The sequence below is a fragment of the Engraulis encrasicolus genome, chromosome 1 (assembly GCF_034702125.1).
Source record: "Engraulis encrasicolus isolate BLACKSEA-1 chromosome 1, IST_EnEncr_1.0, whole genome shotgun sequence".
Lineage (NCBI taxonomy): Eukaryota > Metazoa > Chordata > Actinopteri > Clupeiformes > Engraulidae > Engraulis > Engraulis encrasicolus.
This window is the reverse complement of record NC_085857.1, coordinates 5,864,742-5,887,967: the sequence shown is the minus strand read 5'-3', so window position 1 is coordinate 5,887,967 and position 23,226 is coordinate 5,864,742. Positions and strand designations below refer to the sequence as shown.

Genomic DNA, 23,226 nt, shown 5'->3' with positions numbered 1-23,226 from the left:
TCAAATACTGTAGGAATGGCGGTATGTCGGAATGGCGGTTGCCCCTGTGTGACCGTACGCTCAACTCGAAACGATTCAGAACACTCACAGGGAGCATTGCGAACCCACTAGGCTGTAACAGTACACTCAACTCAGGATTCGGAACACTCACAGTAAACTACTAGCATAATATTTCCTGAAGTTAAACTACAAACTCTCAATCGTGTCGCCCAAATCGCTTTCGTCTCTTATGTCGTCAATTCCTTTATACAAGGTCAAAACTTGTCACTGCTGTTGCATTCGATGTGTTCATATGGTGAGACACTAGTTATGGCACAAAGACACCAGACACGACTAGTATGGAGCCGCTGCATGGCGACAGAAGGGGGGAAAAAAACACTAAATTGGGCTACAAGAGGAGATTTAAGCATCAGTTTGTAGTTGATTATTTATGCTAATTAGCTATGATGCGGTTTGGCGACAGCCAGCCATTTGGAATATCGGAATGCCTGCAGTCTGCTTTTAACGGACATACTCTGTCGCTTTCATCGTTCTTGCTATGGACTCAGTTCAGCGATTCTTTGCCAAACTGCAATCAGTTGTTGCTTGGATAGGCAGGTTCGAACCCTCTACAAAAAACAGTAGAAGGGTATACCTGCGTGAAGCTGCACAAACATAGCACAAACAATCTGCAGGGGGGGGCAGCTTCAAGCAGGTCAAGGGTATGGCAGAACCAGGCTAACACTAAGATCATCTGAGAAATTAAAGGGACACTGTCTGACATTTTTACTTTAGGTTTATTTCCAGAATTCATGCTACCCATTCACTAATGTTACCTTTTTCATCATGAATACTTACCACCACCATAAAATTCTAAGTATTCATTATGACAAAAAAAGCAATTTTCAGAGGAGATCTTCTCCATGGTCCGCCATTTGGAATTTCCAGAAATAGCCATTTTTAATCTTAAAAAATGACTGTACTTGGGCCATGCTAGAAAATAATAGTTTATTACTTAGTAAACCTTTATGAAAAGATCAAATTTGGCAATAGGCAGCCCAGTTTCAATGAGCAGCATAGTTGCAGTACCTTTTTTGACCATTTCCTGCACAGTGTCCCTTTAATCTCAAATAGTAATAATAATAATGGCATAATTTGGGCTAAGGTGGTCTGAGGATCAGAGGGTTGCAGGTTCGAATACCGGCACCTAATAACCCCAAATTGCTTCAGGGTCTGAAACCAATACTCTGGAGCTAAATAACTAAGTTGCTTTGGATAAAATGCGTGAGCCCGGCCCTACCGTGGCTGATATGGTTGGGCACACGTTTACCACTCGGCCGACCCGGGTTCGATTCCCGGTCCGGGTCCTTTGCCGGTCCTTGCCCATCTCTCTCTCCCAGCTCACTTCCTGTCTCTCCTCCACTGTCCTGTCTCACAAAAACAATTAAGGCTGAAAACCCCCCCAAAAATACTTGAGAAAAAAAAAGTGTGAGCCCAGTGTAGTGTAATGTAATAAGAATTTCAAATGTCAGGTGGATTTTAGATTTATTATTCATCATCATTCATCTTTTTTTTGTTCTAAATACTTTAAATTTCAGGTCCTAGGAATGAAAATGTAATCTCTTCTTGACAACATTCCCTTTCAGAAAAACAAAAACAAAAACTTCCATTTACAATCAGTCAAAAAAACCGCAATAAATCTAAATAAAAATGGCAATGACCCTGCCCTGTACAAGAGTCTTTATCACTCATGTCCAGATGGCAAACGTCCATACAGATTATTTCCCAGCGTTAAAAATAAACAATGATAATAATAATAAACAAAATCCAGTGGTAAAAACAGAAATAAATTAATTAAAAAAAAAATTAATCGGCATCCCACTCCCATCATTTGCAATCCGTCTTCACATACCAGAAGAAAGTGGCAAATCCTTTTTTTTAAATCCCCAGAGACTGGGAATACTGTAATCTGTGTTAAATCATCATAATAGACTTTTAGTTAATATTAATTTATGAGTGTTTTTACAGTACAGTCCGCTGTGGAGAGAAAAGAAGTATTCACTCCACTCTTATCCATTCTCAGTCAACATAAATTAGTTATTTAGAGTTGGGTGAAGGGTATTAACAAGTTCTGTACACGTGTGTAATGGATCCTGAGTCGCTACACACACACACACCCACGCACGCACGCACGCACGCACGCACGCACGCACGCACGCACGCACGCACGCACGCACACGCCTGAGTCCACTCAGGGGGCTCTGGTATTGGAGGTGGACCTGCTGTGCAACTCCTGTAAAAAGGCATCCTCCGTTTTTATTTCTTGGAGGAGGGATTAAAAGCAGAAGGGTGGCCCTCCTTTAACGAACGCAACACACATTAAAAAAAAACAAAAACAAAAGAAAACAGCACAGGGGAACGTCATGTCACAATGTGGCAAGGCAAATATGCAAGTACAGTAGCACGCCCTCGCGCACACGATTCACGTATGTGCAAGCAGACCCACATATACAGGAAAAAAAAAAACAATTCTTAAAAGGTCCACAGTTTGATACCATTTGCTAATATATTAAACCTGCTTTCTCTCAAGTGTCTTTATCACTCATACATACACACATACCACACACACATGCACACAAATGATGGCCCCTTCCTCTTCCCCTACATCAGTTCTATGCAATGTCACTAGAGGTGCACCGAAATGAAAATTTGTGGCCGAAACCGAAACCAAATAATAATTAATCACTTGGCCGAATACCGAAACCAAAACCGAATATTAAAATTCAGTTAAAAGTCATCAAAAGTTATGTTTTTCACTATTTTTAAATATTGCTTAAATCTACGGCTTACAAGAAATGTTTAGACATGTTTTTGAAAGAAAATAAATGTGTCTTTGAAATCTTCAAATCCTAGATTCACTTAGAACTGAAATTAGTTAAATTAATGCCGATTTTCAATTCATTTTCTAGTCGGCCTCTGATCCGGCCACTCGAAAACCTAAAGTCTTTTTTTTGGCGTTTTCGGCCGAATATTTTCTGCGGCCGAATTTTTGGTGCACCTCTAAATGTCACTCATGCATATTCCTTTACTTTCTTCCCTACCTACCTCCTCAGCTTGTTACCAACCAGAGCAATCCTACAGTAACTCTTTACTTGACGCCGGTGTCATAAGCATGTCATTACAGTGTCATAATACTGTCATGCACGTGTCATTAGCATTATGTCCATGTCATAAACATTTTATGACTGTTGGCCTTAAGTGACATTCGGTTATGGCAAAGTCTTTGCTATAACCGAATGTCACTTGAGGCCAACAGTCACAAGGCCATAAGTGACAGTTGTAATGTTTATGACAATGTTTATGTTTAATGTTTATGACTTATCTACGATTGAGTCATGACACCATTATGACACTGTAATGACATGCTTATGACACCGGCGTCAAGTAAAGTGTTACCCTTCCTACATTTAATCCTTGTCTCAGTGTCATCACTCAGTATCTCCGATCAGGCATCCTCCATCTCTCACTTGGTGTCCCACCTACGTCTAGATAAGTCAGTAAAAATCCATTTTTGAAATGTTAAGTTCCCTACAGTAAATCTACATGTTTTAGGACAAAGCTTTCGCCCCATATTCCTCTCCTAATCTAATACTAAAGCTAAGCCTGCCAAGAGAGTGGTCCATCCCAGGTGTCTTGAACAAATCCCATCCTACACTCCAACATTTTTTTTTAAAATACAGATCGACTTTAAAGATTTCATTTAATTGAATTACCTTTTGGCAGCTGGAACCCAAATGTTTTATTGGGGCCTGATGAGAGCACACAACGACACCAACGTCTTTCTTTCTTCCCTCTGGTCCAGCTCCACTGGATATAGTTAGTGGATCATCGGTTACACTTTACTTGACGCCGGTGTCATACGTATGACATAACAAACAGTTTCATAATAGTGTCAAATTGTTGACATTGTTAGGCCTGTCTTTACCATCACCGAATTTCACTTAGAGACATAACTCATAAAATGTTCATGACATTGACATAATGTTTATGACACATGCACGACTGCATTATGACAATGTCATGACACTTATGTAATGCGTATGACGTCGGCGCCAAGTAAAGTGTTACCGGACATCTTCATCGGAGTCCATCCATCCCTACGTCACCACATTACCCATGACCCACCTCTCCCTCTGCTCTGCTGCCATGACAACGTTCAAAATGCCCCTTTCATTTAATTTCATTTCAGTCACACAAAATAAATGGCTAACGATGCAGCGGTCTTGTGTAATGTTGTTTAAAATGATACTCCGTACCACTCTGGCACTCAGTCCTCACAGTTTGGTAAAATCAGTTTTAAGACATTAAGACGTGACATGCAGTTTTTCCAGCCAACGCACACATGCACACACGCGCACGCGCACACACACACACACACACGCACACACACTCACAAGCCTGTATGCATTCATGCACAAAGACTTCCCTCAACAATAATCGTCCCTCGCATTCCCTTGTTCCCAGGGTGAGTGGAATGGAGAGGGTGTCATCAGTTCACATTGTTAATGGTTTGGTCCACGGTGCCGCCCATCACGCTCATCCGTCAGCCAATTGGCAGTCGTACTCGTGTCGGCAGACACACTTTACTGAAGAGACGAGAACTTCTACATGCGCGCGGGCAAACACACCACTCAAAGTTGACAAAGTCAAAAACACGAGTGTGAATGCCTACACACACACAGACACACACACACACATACGAGAGCGCGCACACACACACACACACACACGCGCATGCACGCACACTTCCAATATTATTGGGTCCCAGCAGGAGTCCTCTCTCTGTATATGATCCCCACTCCACTCCAGCTCGTTGGGAGAGTAAAGAGTCAAGGGGGACTTAATTCTTTGGTTCTCCTCTGCTCCTTTGATGTGTCCGAAGGGCGAGGGCGCGCGGTCCACCAAAAAATGGGGGACAGAGTGGAAAAGTGGAGTGGAATTGAGGAGGAGTGGTGGAGGGCTACACTAGCTCCCTCCACCTCCCTTCTTTTGTCTTTTCATCCATCCTTCCATCCATGGGAGATAAAGTGAAGCGGAAAGGTGTGATGAGTGTCTGGACTTGTTCTCTCTACCTCCACCAACATCCATCCATCCATCCATCCATTTATTTATGTATCCATCCACTGTAGACAGAGTGGAGTGTTGAAGGCTTAGACTCTCCATCAGTCCACCCATCCCGTCCCATCCCCAAAGGTTGACCCTTGCGTTGCGTGATGACCTATGACCCTTAGCCTTCGGGTACAGTAGGGTTCAGGGTTCAGGGGTGGAGCCGTGGGCGTTAGCTGTCGGACATTTCAGAGTCGGTGGCGGCGGCCTTCTTGCGCTGGCGAACAGTCTTCTCCTCGTCCTGGGACACGTCCTGCACAGAGCGAGGGAGAGAGCGGAGAAGAGGTCAGCCAGGGAGAGAGAGATGGAGAGATGGAGAGAGAGAGATGAGCAGAGAGAGAGAGAGAGAGAGAGAGAGAGAGAGAGAGAGAGAGAGAGAGAGAGAGAGAGAGAGAGAGAGAGAGAGAGAGAGAGAGAGAGAGATGAGCAGAGAGAGAGAGATGGAGAGCGGGAGAGAGATGAGCAGAGAGCAGAGATCAACGAGAGAGAGAGAGAGAGAGAGAGAGAGAGAGAGAGAGAGAGAGAGAGATGAGCAGAGAGAGAGAGATGGAGAGCGGGAGAGAGATGAGCAGAGAGCAGAGATCAACGAGAGAGAGAGAGATGAGCAGAGATCAGAGAGAGAGAGAGATGGCGAGATCAGCCAGGGAGAGAGAGATGGAGAGACATGATCAGAGAGAGAGAGAGAGAGCAGGAGAGGAGATCAGAAATCAGCGAGAGAGATGGAGAGAGAGAGAGCTGGAGAGCAGAGAGAGAGAGAGATGGAGAGATGGAGAGCAGAGATCAGCGAGAGAGAGAGAGAGAGATGGAGAGCAGAGATCAGCGAGAGAGAGAGAGAGAGATGGAGAGCAGAGATCAGCGAGAGAGATGGAGAAATGGAGAGCAGAGATCAGCGAGGGAGATGGAGAGAGATGAGCAGAGATCAGCATGATGGATGGATACACAGATAGATACTGGAGAAAGATAGAGACAGACAGACATAGATAGATAGATAGATAGATAGATCGATAGATAGACACATACATAGATAGATAGATAGATAGATAGATAGATAGATCGATAGATAGACACATACATAGATAGATAGACAGACAGACAGATACATAGATAGATAGATAGACAGACAGACAGACAGACAGACACATAGATAGATAGACAGACAGACAGACAGACAGACAGACAGATACATAGATAGACAGATAGATACATAATGATGTTATTATAGTTATGATCAGCACCTCTAAATTAATTTTACCCATTAGTAACTGTGTATCTGGCTGGTAAGATTAACATCTACTAGCCTAGTAGATTAACATCAACATGATGGCTGGTAATGAAAAACGGTAATTTAGGGCCCTGTTTAAGATGGATGGATGGATGGACCAACAGATGGAGAGAGAGAGAGAGACACACACACACAGAAAGAGCAAAGGCATCTGAGCATTGCTAAAACACAGGCTCAAGGCCCATGGTTAGTGTACAGCGGGAACATGATTGACGATTCATCTCCATGCACAAATTGCACTGCAATACGTTAATAAACGCAATAAGAGAATAAATGCCACCTCTTACTTACTCACTCCTCCGTTATTCATTACTCAAAACACTCAAGATATTAGTGCCTCATATTTTGCTTATTCACACACACACCAACCAATTAACCAATTGTAGGAGGCTGCCATTTAAGGTGCCCAACCATTGAAAAAGATTGTTTGGAAATTGCAATGGATTGGTAGATCAGGGTTAAGATCGGATGCAGAATTCCAACTACCAACTACGAACACTGACTCTACTTTCACTATGCAAAAGTAGTAATATTAGTGGTAACAGTAGCAGTAGCAGCGCCTTCTTCAGACGAGAAGTTTTAACCTGATCAGAGGGACTCTGGAGACGGACAAATGACCCCGTAGACTGCTGCTCGACTCCTGCACGTCCCCCCTCAGTCGTCACTGTCACTGTCACTGTCCCCCCACTATGGGAAGGGGGTGTCAGAGGGGAAATAAAGAGGGATTTCAACTGGTGCAAGTGGAGCGACTACTTTCACGTGCTTTCACCTGCAGGACTGACAGACTTACCGCAGAGATACACCAGCGGCGACGCGATTCAAGCGACAGAGTGTAGCAGCAAGCGATACGAGAGATTGAGGAGACTAGAGTATGTCCGTACAGGCAGAAGGCAAAGCATTCAAGCATTCCCATTGGCTGTGGTCACTGACCTCTATACAGTCATTGGCTGTCGCGGCTTGTCGCCGACAGCCAATAGAAAGTTGAAAAGATTTCAACTTCAAATTGTCGCGCTCGTCGCGCAAATCGCTCTAGTCTCCAGAATCGCTTTTGTCTCTCGACTCAATACAAAGTCAATTACTTCCGTCGCTCGACTCGCTCAGATCGCCGCTGGTGTATCTCTGCGGTAAGGAAGTCCTTTGTCCCATGGGCAATTCAGCTGTTTAACAACACACAGAAGGACACTAAGAAGAACATCATCATAGGGGACTGGACTGCCTGAGATGCCAGAGCTGGCCCAGCCCGGGAAACCTCTTGGTGTGTGTGTGTGTGTGTGTGTGTGTGTGTGTGTGTGTGTGTGTGTGTGTGTGTGTTTGGTGTGTGTGTGTGTGTGTGTGCTGTCCAATAACTGCACTAAGGAACTTTTGACCCTTGACCACTGGACATACTTGTTTTTCTTACCACAAGCAAAGACTGTGATCTGACGGAGCTGGCCCAGTTACTGGGGAACCTCTTTGTGTGTGTGTGTGTGTGTGTGTGTGTGTGTGTGTGTGTGTGTGTGTGTGTGTGTGTGCTGTCCAATAACTGCACTAAGGAACTTTTGACCCTTGACCACTGGACATACTTGTTTTTCCTGCTTACCACAAGCAAAGACTGTGATCTGTCGGAGCTTGCCCAGTTACTGGGGAACCTCTTTGTGTGTGTGTGTGTGTGTGTGTGTGTGTGTGTGTGTGTGTGTGTGTGTGTGTGTGTGTGTGTGTGTGTGTGTGTGTGTGTGTCTGTGTGTGTGTGTGTGTGCTTGCCAAATACACTTACCTGTACTTTACTGTGACATTGTAAGAATGTTTAACCCCTATCATACTCTGTACACTGCCTACTTCTAGATACTATACTATATCATAGATGTATCCATCAACACTTGTTGTCTACCTTAACTGACAGAGTATGTTTTTCTGCATTGGTCTATCCCAACTCACAGAATGTCTTTTTGCACAATTACCTTTTCTACATTTATTATCTCTATTATTTTATTTTATTTTCCCAACCCTGATGACTATTCCTGTGTTTATTTTTGTCTTGAAATGTCCATGTGGGCTTTTGTGTATTTGTGTATTTACAGTGCCCTCCATAATTATTGGCACCCCTGGTTGAGATGTGTTAAAAGCCTTAAAATAAATTCAGTGTTTATTGCAGAAGAATACTGTCACACTGAAAATTTTAGGAAAATGTAGCCTTCAACTCAAATGAATTGAAGGAAAATAAAAAAAATCCCTGACTAAAAAATAATTATTTTTCATTAAATCACCTGTTCCACAATTATTGGCACCCTTAACAATTCCCAGGAAATAAATATAATTGAAGCATTTCTGTCATTTCTACAGTAGTTTACAAAGTTTACCAGAGTATGTAGGAACATTTAATTAGTAATTCATCACTTCCTGTTTCCCTGGGGTATAACTATGACGTGACACCGAGGCCATTTCTCGTATCCACTCTTAAACATTGGAAAGACAAAGGAACACAGCATACAAGTGAGGCAGATGTGCGTCGACCTTCACAGGTCAGGCAGAGGCTACAAGAAGATTGCCACTCAACTGCAGCTGCCCATATCTACTGTGAGAGGAATAATTAAGAAGTTCAAAACAACTGGAACAGTGGTAAACAAGCCTGGACGAGGACCCAAGTTTATTTTGCCACCACGCACAGTGAGGAGGATGGTAAGAGAAATCAAAATATCTCCAAAGCTCACTGTTACAGAATTACAACAAATGGTAGCATCCTGGGGTCACAAAGTCTCCAAATCAACCATCAGGCGCTGTCTACACGCCAACAAGCTGTTTGGGAGGCATGCACGGAGAAAACCTTTCCTCACCCACAATCATAAACGCAAACGTCTGGAGTTCGCCCAGCGGTATTGGGGCTTCAACTGGGACCGTGTGCTTTGGTCAGATGAGACCAAGATTGAGCTTTTTGGCAACAAACACTCTAAGTGGGTCTGGCGTGCCACGAAATATGCGCATGCTGAAAAGCACCTCATACCCACTGTGAAGTATGGGGGTGGGTCAGTGATGCTGTGGGGCTGTTTCGCTTCCAAAGGCCCTGGGAAGCTTGTTAGGGTGCATGGCATCATGAACGCTTTGAAATACCAGGACATTTTAAATCAAAATCTGTTGCCCTCTGCCAAAAAGCTGAAGATGGGTCGTCACTGGGTCTTTCAGCAAGACAATGACCCTAAACATATGGCAAAATCTACACAGAAATGGTTAACCAGACACAAAATCAAGCTCCTCCCATGGCCATCTCAGTCCCCAGACCTCAACCCCATTGAGAACCTGTGGGGTGAGCTGAAGAGGAGAGTACAGAGGAGAGGACCCAGGTCTCTGGATGATTTAGAGAGATTCTGCAAAGAGGAATGGCTGAAGATCCCTCTTTCTGTCTTTTCCCATCTTGTGAAACATTATAGGAGAAGATTAGGTGCTGTTTTGTTGGCAAAAGGGGGTTGTACAAAATATTAACAACAGGGGTGCTAATAATTGTGACACACATTATTTGATGTCAAATAATTATTTCTTTATGTGGGATTTTTTCCCCACTGAATAAATGCACTTGTATTGAAGGTTGGATTTTTCTCTTTTTTTCCATTAAGGTCCCATATTATTTAGAGAAAAATAATAATAATTGGAAGCTAAAAAACACATCTCAACCAGGGGTGCCAATAATAATGGAGGGCACTGTATGTAAGCTACTGGATACCTGAATTTCCCCCTGGGGATCAATAAAGTTACTCTACTCTACTCTACTCTACTAGGCCTGTAAAAGGTACCAGAGACGTGCGCTCAGGGTAGGCAGGGTAGGCACTGCCTACCCTAGGATAAATTTCTTAAAAATAAAAAACTAACACATGTTTTAAAAACTATTCTTGAGAGTTCACATGCATAACAAAAACATTAATTTATAAATTAGCTGTTAAAAGTAGGCTACAGTAACCGGAGACCGATCAAAACCCCAAGTTATCGCACGAAGCAAAGCGCTCAGGCTTGGACAGGTTGCCATGGAACGCGTCGCGCAGCCTTGGCTGGTAGGTGAAGGCTCAGCTTTCGAATGCCAGGCAGAGCCAGGGTAGGCACGCTTTGACTCTGCCTATCTTGCCCTCAACGCTGTCAATGTAGAAGTTGGCGCATGCGTATTATCTATCACAGAGACTGTCAATGGAGAGCAAAAGCAGAGCTTTTCGCGATGGCGGGAATACTTAAGCCAATCACAGCTGCCAACATGAAAAATTGTTACAATTCAGGAAGCCTTCGTGCTTAAAGTATGATAGCAACAACAGCTAGCAAGCTACGGCTTGTTCAAACTCTAGCCGTACAGAAAACATGGCAGTCTTTGGCGTTTTGCCTTTATTACAAAAAAATCCGAGAAGTAGCAAGAAAGATGGTTCAGATGACAGGCAATAGCTGAGCCGTTTGCAATCGCTGCATTGTGGAAATATTCAACATCAGATGGGTAGCAGCTTCAAGTAGTTTGAACACACTGGGACAAAATATCTTCATCATGTCAACCACCCCGGGCTTTTAATGGAACTAACTTGCATGGAAAACATACTCGTGATTCTGCTTTAAGGTAAGATTCATCTAATTATTAAGCTGTGGGTAGCCAAATTTTAACATGAACATGCTCAAGTTTGTCGTGGTGCCTTTTGTTGATGGGTCAGGGAGGTGTTGACATTGAAGATTGGTTGTGCTGTGGACACGAATAGACTATGTGTGTGTTATTATGGACGCGAGATTGTTTTTTGAGCGTACGACATGACTTCATTTTCCTAATTTATTATGATGATGACTTAATACACGATGCGTGAGGTGTGTAGAGCCTGTTAGCAAGTTGACGTGCAGCTGTGTTCTTTTGAAGTGCGCTGTGTACGAGATCAACGTTGGGCTCGAGTGACTGGCATGGGTGCTCACCGCACTCAGAAATTGACTTGATTTGAAACACCTTGCAAAACCGTTGCTGAAGTGTTTGAGAATACAATCACGCACAAGAATGAGTCTCAGAAGTGTTTTCATTGGTTTACTCGATGTAGGCCTACCAGTTACTGTCTGAATGCACCGCCGCTCATGTTTGTTGAGTTCGCAAGCAACCCGCCCCCTTGCCAACTTTCCTTCTTGTCTGCGAGTGTTTGATTAGCAGCACAAAATGCGTCAACGAAGCAGGAGCTGTTACCTAGGTTGGTTTATTGCTAAATGTTCGTTTCCCCTCACATGCTATGGTGTGATTCACAGTTGGTGAACTAGACATTTTATCTTCTAAACAAAGTAGGCTACACTGCCACCCTGCATCCTCCATGTGAAACACCCTGGCATTTGCAACAGAATAAACAGAAGAGGAGCAAAGTCAACTGCTAAAGCCAAAAGTTAAAGCTTTCCCCCCAAAATGCTGTGATGTTGTAGCTTTCTAAATTATTGTAAAATGTAGGCCTACAGGTCCTTAAATGTGTACAGAGTAGGCTATGGGTCCTTGAGCTACCAATTTGGCAATTTGACAAAAAAAACAAACAAAAAAGTCTAGCTGGCCTTTTCAACAAATTGAAATTATGCATTTTCACTTATTGTTTCAGATGTAAGGTCTACAGACAATGTCCAAATGTCTAATAGTTTAGCCTATTTACTTATTTAGTTATTAGAGCTGTGGTGGCTAAGCACTGATGGCATTTTATCTTATAGCCTACTTTATATTTACAGTATTTAGAGAAACATAGGCCTACTAATTTGTTGCACATTAAAGACCTTATCAGCATACTAGGTGAATAGGCCTAGTTGCCGATCCAAGCCATACTATTTGTTCAAAGTTTTTAGTCTTTTATAAAGGTTTTTAGCTGATAGTGACTCTCCAGATTTGGTTAAAATGCAGGAAATTGCATCTAAGAAATAAAAAATTTTCTGGGGGAGGACCCCCAGACCCCGCGCTAAAAAAATACACAAAAAATATTTATTTTCAATATTTACTGCCTACCCTACCATACCCCTCACTGCACGTCACTGAAAGGTACACTGTATTGTATTTGCACCAAACCGAACGGACCTGTACCGAACCGAACGGACCTGTACCGAACCGAACGGACCTGTACCGAACCGAACAGACCTGTACCGAACCGAACCAAACAACGCTGTACAGAAAGGTAGAGTGACAGGCTACTCTGTTCATGTTCTTACATTATGCTGCCACTAAATGCAGTGGCTCGTGCAGAACCCTGAGAGAGAATGCCAGGGAAAAAAAACAGGTGTAGAGGTTTATTCTTTGTGAAGAGAAAAGTATTTCTTACACTGATGAAATTTCCGACTGAAAGTAGTAGTAGTTTGAATGTTTTTTCCTATTATATATACTGTACTGAAAATGTACCGAACCATGACCCCAAAAACCGAGGCACATATCGAACCGTGATTTTTATATACGGTTATACCCCTAGGAGCAGCTGTGTGCTAGCCTGGCAACCCAGAATATGCCGAGTATGCCAAGAACCTGGCTAAGTACTGTCTAAGTGTGCATTCCAATATGCGACCTTGCGTCCTCCACTTGTGCTTGTGGCCTTGCCCCGCCTCCTAGCCCCTCCTCTGTGGAGAAAACAAACAGGTTTCCCTGCTGTCAGCCTACTGTAGCCACAACAACTTTTGGTAGACTGTTTTTCATTCACCATCCAGTTTGCAAATGAGAAAATGACTTTACAATTGAGCTTTTGCGAGATTTTGAAAAATAATGCTGTTGTCAGTGATGTCATCATGACATATTACTTCCTGGTATGAGGCCACAAGCACAAGTGGAGGACGCAAGGTCGCATATTGGAACTCACTCTGAGTAATCCAGGGGTGCGTTTCTCGACAACATCGTTGCTAACAGAGTTAGCAACTTACTTGGTTGCAATGTAATTTCCCATTGGAAACCTAGTAAGTTGCTAACTGGTTTGCAACGGGGCTTTCGAGAAACGGGGTCCAGGCTATGGAATCCTGTGCATATACATAATGCATATACTGTACAATCATGATTTTTTAAAATGTTTTTCGACCTTTTTCATTGTAGAGGGGAATGGCATCCCCCCTCACCTCGAACCCTGAGTATATCAGACAAATAGAATCGGAACGATCTTTCTTGAAACTAAATAAAACACAAGGTGCAAAACTAGTACCTATGCTACTGAGATATGTCATATCCAAGAACAAGTCACCTGCCAAAGTGGACAGAGACACTCAAATTATTACACACCACGGGCTAGTTTTACCAGCATTTGGCCGGTTGGCAGGTGCATATGCTGAGTGCTCCAGTCATCCTCTAGTGTCCTAAACTGTCCCACATAGGGCTAGGTATCGCAGCCATGTTCCTGTATCGATTCGATTTCGATTCTTTGGGCTTTGAATCGATTAATCACGATTCAATTCGATTCGATTAGATTAATTCTGAATCGATTCAATCCATTCCCTTCTTGGTGCCAGGATTTCCCCCAAAAGATGCTGTTGCCTATTTTTATATAAAAATGTCAAAGGGCTGTGGCTTGACAGTGTTAACAGATTGCTAATTTGTAATAAGTAGGCCTAGGCCTAATTGACTAATACCTACTGGGTATTTTCCATAGACCTAAATTAAACAGAAAGAACAAAAAGAAAAAGAACCAAAAAATCAATTTTGTGCCCTGTGAATCGATTATGTGAATTTCGATTCGATTCCATCGATTATCGATTAACTCGATTATTTTAAACAGCCCTAGTCCTAAACTGTTATTTATTTCTATGTGCCAATACTACTACCACTAAATTAGAATGTCATACTAGGACAATGACAAAATGGTCACTACAAATTACTTACTTTAATAATTATTGTTTTTCACAATGCTATTATTTATTACCATGTCAGATGGTCACAATAGGACTTACTATTAGAGATGCACAACAAATACCTATTGTAATATATGTTCTCTACATGTCTGCTGTTGTCAAGTCTTGCACTTTAAATGTCTGTATGTGTCCTGTCTATGCCTATACTGTCTTATGTCCATACCTAAAGTATGTCTATGTCTGCATGGGAAAGCAAGAAACGTAATTTCAATATCTTTGTATGACCAGTGCATGTAAATAAATTGACAATAAAATCGACTTGACTTGACTTGACTCATGTGTGCGCTGCATGTGTGTGGTGCTTGTCTGGGGTCTAGTGGAAGACAAGAAGCCCAGTTTCTCATGTGTGCACTGCATGTGTGTGGTGCTTGTGTCTCCTTACCGCCTGGAAGACTCCATTGGGGCCCCATTCTCCGGGCGAGTGGTCCTCTGCCTCGTCGGCGTCGTCCTCCTCTTCCTCGCCCTCCTCCTCTCGTACCGTGTCCATGCCGTCCTCCTCGTACTCCGTCAGACAGTCCGACTCGCCTTCTGTTTCAGTTGAAAAAAATAAATAAGGGAGATTATTTTTTTCACGATAAAACGCAACACATTATCAGACACACTATCCCATTTCACATGCACTATTTTTTTTTGTTATGTTTTATTTATTTATCTATTTATTTTAGTCTGAGGACCCTCTTGAAAACGAGATTTTTATCTCAAGAGGCTATCCTGTAATAAAGAAATTTGAACTCTTCTTCAGCTGACTTGAATAAGATTGATATTTGATTCAAATAATCTAATAGCAAAAAAAATGTGCATGTGGAATGGACGTTGTGTGGACTTTTAAAAAAAAAAAAAGTAGGCTAATAGAAGCTCAAAATGACTCACCATCAGCTGCTGCAAAGCCTGAGACTGGCTCGATTCGGGACACTATCTCCGCCAGGTCAGTGAAGTCCGCTCCCGTACACGCACACGTCTGCAGTGGCCGACATGTAGAGAATAATACAGAAAAGCTATAAAATATTGTAATAATAGCTTTCAGTTTGAATTACTGGAGCCAATGAGTCTTGATCAAGGGTTAACTGCCAATACGAACAATGTTTAACACACACTACAAGTAGGCTTAACTGAACACACAAGAGATGTGCTTAAAGTGTTTATGAAACGAAAACAAACGGTCATTCCCATTAAAGCCTTGTTTTTTCTGATAGCATCGATGAGACTTTGAACCCAATCATCCTGGAGGAACTTGTGAAAATGGCAACTCAAAGTGTGAATTCTGTGAAATTTGGTGTGACTAATGAGCTGGGCTGTGACATCAAAGAGGAGAGTCCCTGGTTTGCTAGTATGGCGATGTGAGAAAACAACACACATTTGATGGACCCACATCTTATAAAGGAACCAAAATTCTGATACAAACATCAGCGTGTCGAAAAACCACACATCCAACCTCATGAGAAAAAAAAAACAGCAGCACAAATCTATTTCAGAGGCACTGATACATCTGCAGAAAGTGACATGTCTGACAGGTGAAGTGACGATTGTTGACATAGCCTGACAGTTCTTATGTTTATGGTTACGGTTGCTAAGGGTGCTTTGCCATGACCCAAAGATGACATGGTGTGTGTATTTGTTGACAAATGGGGGGCATTTTGATTCAATTGCGCGATATAGTGTGATTGAAATGCATGTAGGCTACATGCAAAAATATCATCAACTAGAGAAAAAACGGAGGTATTAGGCTGTTGGAAAAAACACCCTATATAGCCTGAGTCCTCAGCATATTTTTAGCGTTTATCATTATTATTATTTTTTGTGCTCAAAGTCACAGGCGTTGCGTGTCCCTCAGCCTCACTCTGAGGACGAGGTGTGTCCAAACGTCAGCCACACATGCACCACAATACTAAAAACAAACAATCAACGCTTCAAAGTAGGCCTACGCTATGTGCATCTCCGTTTATTCGCTAAGCAGTAGCAGGACTTTTTCTAGGATTTTTTTGGCATCAGGGAGCATCATGGCAGGTTACAGGGGGTGAAGGGGGGTGTTCCCCCCCATGAATGAGAAATTAATTAGGGGCGCTCAAATATATATATATATATATAAATATAAGTATGAGGGTGCACCCACGGAGGTATGAGGGTGGAGCGCCCCTATTTCCCCGTTCAGAAAAAGCCCTGAGTAGCCCAGTCTGTGAGTTGGCTGTCCTCGACCGAGAGCACCACGCTGATGCGCGGATATCCTCCCAAAACCAATATATTGACCAGTTGAATGGCAATCAACAAAAAGTGCATATTCCGAGAGCATTCGCAACGGTTTGGCATGTAATGTGCATTACCCTTTCCTGAAAACAACATACAAAGCAGATGGACAAGGTAAAACAGGGGCAGTTTCAGTCTGCATGCCGGCGATGTCAATTGTTGGAACTGCTTGAGGCAATAGCATTCTCTTCAGTCCAACCATGCCCGCGACCTCCACATTTGTGGTGAAGCACAAGGGGTGGAAATGTGCCGAGCACAACAGTGACCACAAGCTTGCTTCAAAACCACGCATTGGATCCACAGAGCCCTAGCTTGATTTAGCCTTCTCCTTGTTGGCCACAGTTCCATCATTCTTCACAGAAGGGAACTTGTGCAAAGATATTCCTTCTGTCAAGTAGCCATTTTTGCAGCTGGCACCGTTCGGCTCTCCAGCAACACACTGCTTGACACTGCGCTTTGTTTTGGTACTAGCCACCATTGATCTGAACAAGGTGGAATGAGGTGAACTCACCCCTTCTATGTCACGCATATCATTTGCATAAAATTTGCATGTCACAAAAAAAACACTTTTTGGGAACGTTTTAACATGACTTTTAGGACAAAATATCACCCAGACAATATCCCATTTCATTCACAAGGCTTAGAACTTTCAGAATCTGTCCTGGAAATGGTCAAATTCCTTTACTTTGTTTTCGTTTCATAAACTCTTTAAGTCTATGCTGTCAGTATGCACTCTGAATAAGTACAAAAGTACTGATGGCAATTTGATATATTAATAAAAATCCATAAAGGCCACACGACAAGATATGGGCTAGAGTTAATATGAAACATCATCATTTATTTTCTATTCAAGATGAAGGACTATATTTAAGGTAAAGATGTGCCTCTCAACGTCATTTAATTAATATTGCCGTGTTCCCAATTGTTATTAAATGTGTTACGCGTTGGTCCTGTTTTAAAAAACGTTCTGGTTGCTTTGTTTCAAGACGTTTTTGCAAGCTGGCAAGGTGGCTTGTGGAGAAACGAGAGTGTTCCGTGTTTCTCGTGGAAATGCGTCTCTGATTGGCTCACTCCTCCTGCTCTCAAAGAAACGCGTCTCTGATTGGCTCAGTCCTCCAGTTCTTGGAGAGAATGTAATGGGAAACAGAGTCGCCACTTCCCCGGGTGGTACTGCACTATAGGGGCGCCAACGGAGGCGTGCAGGCTCCATTCAGGGCTGTGCTCTTTCGACAGCGACCCCTAGGCAAGCTGCAGGCACGGAGCAACCGGAGTGAGCAGGCTTTATGTATGAGGCTTTGTGCTGTGTGTGTACCAGGGCTTAACACTAACACACGCCAGGTAGCCAAATGCGGGTGAAAGTCGGCGTTGGCTAGTAGATACCGAAGGTTCACTAGCCATTCTGGCGGGTCCGTTACTATTCTGAATGATGAGGCACCGCATTTTGTAGTTTTTTTTCTTCTGACCGTCTTTGCTACAAAAGCAATACAATGCGATTTCGCGAGCCTACAATACCCATGAAGCACCTGTGTCACGTGTCACCTGTGTCTCACGCAAGCCAGGAATCTGATAGGCCTAGAGCTGGTCTTGCGAAGAGGAGTGACAGCGAGCTACCGGGACATCAGCGTGAAAATAAAGTAGCGAAGTTCATCTCAACTGACCTGTTTTGCGATCTTTCATTACTACAATACTTAGTAGTAGTGGTCATTAAAATGACCAAAGCGAGAGGAAAACATGTCAGTCTGTTTTACTCTTGTGAAAGTCTCATTAGCGCAGTGATAAGACAAGGACACATGCGGCATTAATAATGTTTGGTTTAAATTATTTTCTGATTTGCCTGTGTCTTCATACCTTAATATTCCTCCATGTTTCTTGTGCTGTTGTTCCCGACTGTCAAACCGTTCCTAAAAAAACGCGCAGTAGTAGCCTTCCAGACTGCACAAAAGCATCCCATTGCATGTCCCTTCGCAAGTGCCCGTCTCGCCCGTTTGTATTTTACAACTCACTATTAAACGGAATGAAAGGAAGTCGTAGCCCCTTCTGTAGTTACCGCATCTGTGTGTGCTTTCTAGTGGATACTTTTATAAGCAAATATTCCAGAAGAGGTGTTATTCCACATCCATGTCCGAGGACCGGCCAACTTGGCAATGACTTTAGGCTATCTACTTTGCGCATGAATTTGGACGGCGACCTCCACAGATAGGCCTAGCCTATATGATATGAAGAAGTCCCTCCAGATTAAAGACGAAAATATTTTGCTCTCGTGTAGCTTACATTTGTGCCCTTCCACAACACTGTGCTTGGTGTTTCTGCATGGTAGCCTAAATATAGGCCTACTATAGGCTATGCCATTCCTCAGATCAGTAAATCTGTTCTTTGCATAGCATGCATGCATGGACCAGTTAATAGGCCTAACAATTCTAATTGCCCTATATTATATTATATTATATTATATTATATTATATTATATTATATTATATTATATTAGGCCTATATTATATTATATTAGCCTACATTACATTATTAGGGCCTACAGCCTATTATATAATTAATTAAAGCTGCTATGATGGCTAAGAAAATTATGGCTAGTGAAAAGGCCCAATGGCTAGTGAGTCAGGAAAACCACTAGCCAAAATGGCTGGTAAGCGAAAAAGTTAGTGTCAAGCACTGGTGTGTACCTGAGAGTAGCAACCAGCTGATAGCTAAGCTAAGCTATGTTTCGGGCCACCAGACGTTGCTTGTTTTGAAAACAAGCAGAAAAAAATTACTCGACATGTTTTTAGATAAATGGGTCGATATAAACCTTTGTGGGCAACGCCTTCTTTCGACGTGACGAAACACAGAAAGGCTTTCGTGATTCGCTCGTTTCTCTGCATTATTTATGTAAATTGGGAAACACCGGGAAACACAGCCAGGACAGTTGACGCACCGCTATGAGAGCCTTGCAAGTGAGTTTAACTTGGGGTGACCGTCCGATCTTCGAAAGGAGTGAGTAAAACTGAGTTTTATCGGAAGTTGGCCTTTAAGGTAAGCACTACATTTGCGCTAAAGAGAACATTGGAACGTGACCAACGGCTAGCTAGCTAGACACCACAGTCCTATGGTGAGGGAAGCATTGCTCACGTCCTATGGGCTAGGGTTAACGTGAGACATAAAGAGAAGAGTAAACTAAACGGTCACAACGAAACTCATTTTCTAGATGATGAGCTATGATTCTTGGCCCGCTGCCTATACTATATGGTGAGGGAAGAGCTGCTCACGTCCGTCTTCTTGCTGTCGTTGTAGTCGGCCGAGCGATGGTCCTTCAGCATGTTCTGGATGATGTCACCGCGAGCCCAACCCGTGAAGAGCAGCTTGCCATGCTGGAAACCCACGTCCTGCAGACAAAACAAAACAAATATCACATGACTAAGGAAAGGAGGTCACTTGCGCTCTAGCTTTCTTGGTGCTCACAGTCTGGGACTGTATTCAGTTTGGAGCAAGCTGGTCCACTTCAAAGGAGACTGGGCCGAGGACGACTGGAGCACACAGGATACGTTTTTCTGATTTTATTGTGGCAAAGTTTCGATGCGGTGCGTCTTCATCAGAGCTCAGTCCAAATATCACATGACATTACATTACACTGACACTTTTCTCCAAAGCGTCAGTTATTTTAAAGTCCCTGGAGCAATGTGGGGTTGGATGCCTTACTCTAGGAAACCTCAGCCATAGCGTGAGATATGGAGTCGAGGGGTCTAAAGCCCACCTCCTTATGGCGTGAGGTATGGAGTCGAGGGGTCTAAAGCCCACCTCCTTATGGAGTGACATATGGAGTCGAGGGGTCTAAAGCCCACCTCCTTATGGAGTGAGGTATGGAGTCGAGGGCTCTAAAGCCCACCTCCTTATGGAGTGAGGTATGGAGTTGAGGGGTCTAAAGCCCACCTCCTTATGGCGTGAGATATGGAGTTGAGGGCTCTAAAGCCCACCTCCTTAACCACCAGGCCACGGCTGCCACAGATATTGATGCACCATTGCAACAGGCACTTGAATCAGCCCTACATGGACAGCTTTTTTTTTCTTTTTCTTTTTTACTGTTCTCCACTGCCTGGTGGCCATAGACCCTTTTAGTAGAGAAAGTGCGCTCAACTCAAAGTTTCTTACAAGGTCTTTGGGTGCGAGCAAACAGCAAAGTTCATGTATAGTAAAAAAGCCGCACTCCCGGATCAGTTTCTTGCAGTTTTAATACTGGGTTAGCATGGCAGACAGACAGACAGCCGTTCGGCCGAAACGTCTGTCTGTCTGCTATGCTAACGCATTATTAAAACTCTAAGAAACTGATCCGGGAGTGCGGCTTTTTTACTATACATGGTCATAGACCCTAAAAGCGTCCCAGCATCCCATGCCTAAAACCCCACATCCAACACCAGGGGTGGGAAACCTATGTCTCGAGGGCCAGGGGTGGGAAACCTATGTCTCGAGGGCCAGGGGTGGGAAACCTATGTCTCGAGGGCCATTTGCGGCCCTTGAGGCCGTTTTATCCGGCCCCCGATGTAATTTTAATGTTATGCAGCTTCACATGAAATCTGACGTATTTTGTGATAGAATCTTAGAAAATACATTTGCAATACAATTAACGGCCCTCGGAGGACTTTTACGGCTCTCAGATGAATTTGAAGTGGCCCCTCGAATGAAAAATGTTCCCCACCCCTGTCCTACACAAAAGGCAATGGTAACACAAAACTACTAGGACTTTTACAAGAAACGTATCGATTGTACAATTTTAAGTCTCAAGGTCTAGGAGAAAAGTGTGCTCGTGAGTCATCATGTCTGATAATAACTCAATAAATTCTGAAAAGTAGGTCTGTATAATTGTCTGTATAATTGTGTTGAAATGCCATTCACGTCAGGTAGGGGGCATGCTTGCTGTGTGCCTTACAGAAAGCATACAACTGTGTGCGACCAAATACATTGATTAATCGATCAACAGGTTAATCGATTAAAACATTAATCACAATTAATCGACAATTCAACTGACAAGAATCCCAGGTGAAATGGGTATGTGAAGAGTGTGTGTGAAGAGGGGTGTGAATAGTGGGAATATTTAAACCACCTTTGGATTAAAGAATTGAAATAGAATTAATTTAAATGTGGTATTTTATCTCAATATTTAATTAAAATTTTTAGATTTAGTAGTTTTTTTTGAGAAACATTGAGATTTCGGGGGGAAAACGCTGCGTATCAATTAATCATAAGTCGATCGATAAGGCTATCAACTAATGATTAATTAATTAATTGATAATTTGCATCCCTGCAACTGATGCCACTGACTTTATGGGCACAAGGATGACAACGAAGACAATGTTTGCGCGTCAGTTCGAGTAACTCCCTCCAAGGCCTCTCGGTGGCACCTAGGTTTAGCCACCACAGGCTTTACGGGCACACTTACGTAGATCTCGTCAAACTTGCCGAAGTCCATGGTCTTGAAGCGGTCGATGGGCGGCCGGATGTACTCGCAATAGGCACTCTTCTTCACCACCTCCAGCTGCCGCACGCACGACACGTACGCCAGCCGAGACTGGATCTCCGCCATGTCGGGCACCTGGGGGAGCAGAGCAGAGCGGAGGTCAAAGGTTATTATGCTAGACCCAGCCACTATGGACCTTACGCATCTAAAAATCCTGGTCCTAACCTACGTTGACCTTATGAATCTACAATCTCTTTCTATCTCTTCTTCCTCTGCCTTCCTGCCATCTCTGCCTCTTCTCTCTTCCTCTCCTTTTAAACCCATCTCTAACCATTATGTTTTTTCTTCTCATTTGTTAAGCACTTTGAGTTGCATCCCTTATATGATACAGTGTTATACAAATACAACTATTATTATAATTATTATTAGGATCCGCAGGCTATGAGTCTTCTGCAACGACAACGGAACTCTTTTTCGAAAGTTAAAACTAGTTGGGATAATCGCCACTTTTATCAGTCTATCCAAACATCTTGTAGTAGAGGAAGATAAAATCAAGCTTAAATGCACTAAATTTGAAACATTTTTTTTTTTTTTTTTTTAATCAAAATGGATATCCTTTTCTACTAGGGTAACTGGGTCACCTTGACTTTTTCTGCCCAGGGGTTGATCCGTTTCCACAGCAACCAGAAGCCAGAGAGGCTGTCGCCATAGTTACACAGGTCGGTCTCGTCTTGGCTGCCCACGTCGATGGCGATGACCGTCTTGGCACCAAGCGTCCTGGCGATGTCGGCTGTGGGACGTGACGTGAGACGTTGCCAACGTACAAAACAGACAGACAAGATGGACAGACGCACAAAAGACACACACACACACACACACACACACACACACACACACACACACACACACAGGCACATCCGCAGGGGAGCCATGGGTGCGTATGGGGAAGAAAAGCAGTTTGGGGTCATCATTGAGAAACACTGTGCACTGTGAAATAACACTGAAACAAACACAAAAAACCCTCTAATACACCATAATCACACCATCCCATGTTTTTGCCAAATTACATCCGACTGCATCATGTTTTTTTTCTCCACTGTTCTTGAAGCTGGAACAGTTTCACCTCATTGCCACAGGCTGAAAACGGCAGTGACTTATTGCTTAGTCTTTTTCTCTTTTTTTGGACTATGAGCCAATGAACTTGTGCAATGACTTACAAATTCCGGGGAATAATGTGGCAACGTGGTGCAATGGTGTGACAGTTGGGTAGGCTACTGCTAACTGCCAGATGTACACAGGA

General features: G+C 43.2%; 1 protein-coding gene across 7 annotated transcripts in view; it reads right to left on the bottom strand.

Annotated features, from left to right (window-relative positions):
• Nucleotides 1-1,507: 1,507 nt before the first annotated feature.
• pnpla6 (patatin-like phospholipase domain containing 6) overlaps nucleotides 1,508-23,226 on the bottom strand; it is a 109,685-nt gene continuing 87,966 nt past the window's right edge. For 6 of the 7 annotated variants that reach the window (XM_063195855.1, XM_063195849.1, XM_063195859.1 and 3 more), the window contains 6 exons: nucleotides 22,568-22,716; nucleotides 21,909-22,061; nucleotides 19,744-19,860; nucleotides 15,116-15,203; nucleotides 14,628-14,773; nucleotides 1,508-5,398 (listed from right to left, as the gene is read on the bottom strand). In XM_063195855.1, coding sequence (XP_063051925.1) covers nucleotides 5,318-5,398; nucleotides 14,628-14,773; nucleotides 15,116-15,203; nucleotides 19,744-19,860; nucleotides 21,909-22,061; nucleotides 22,568-22,716 — 734 coding nt within the window. In that variant the 3' untranslated portion in view covers nucleotides 1,508-5,317. Of the gene's footprint in view, nucleotides 5,399-7,011; nucleotides 7,115-14,627; nucleotides 14,774-15,115; nucleotides 15,204-19,743; nucleotides 19,861-21,908; nucleotides 22,062-22,567; nucleotides 22,717-23,226 lie in introns of all 7 variants that reach the window. The other variant, XR_010034419.1, reaches the window with a different exon arrangement.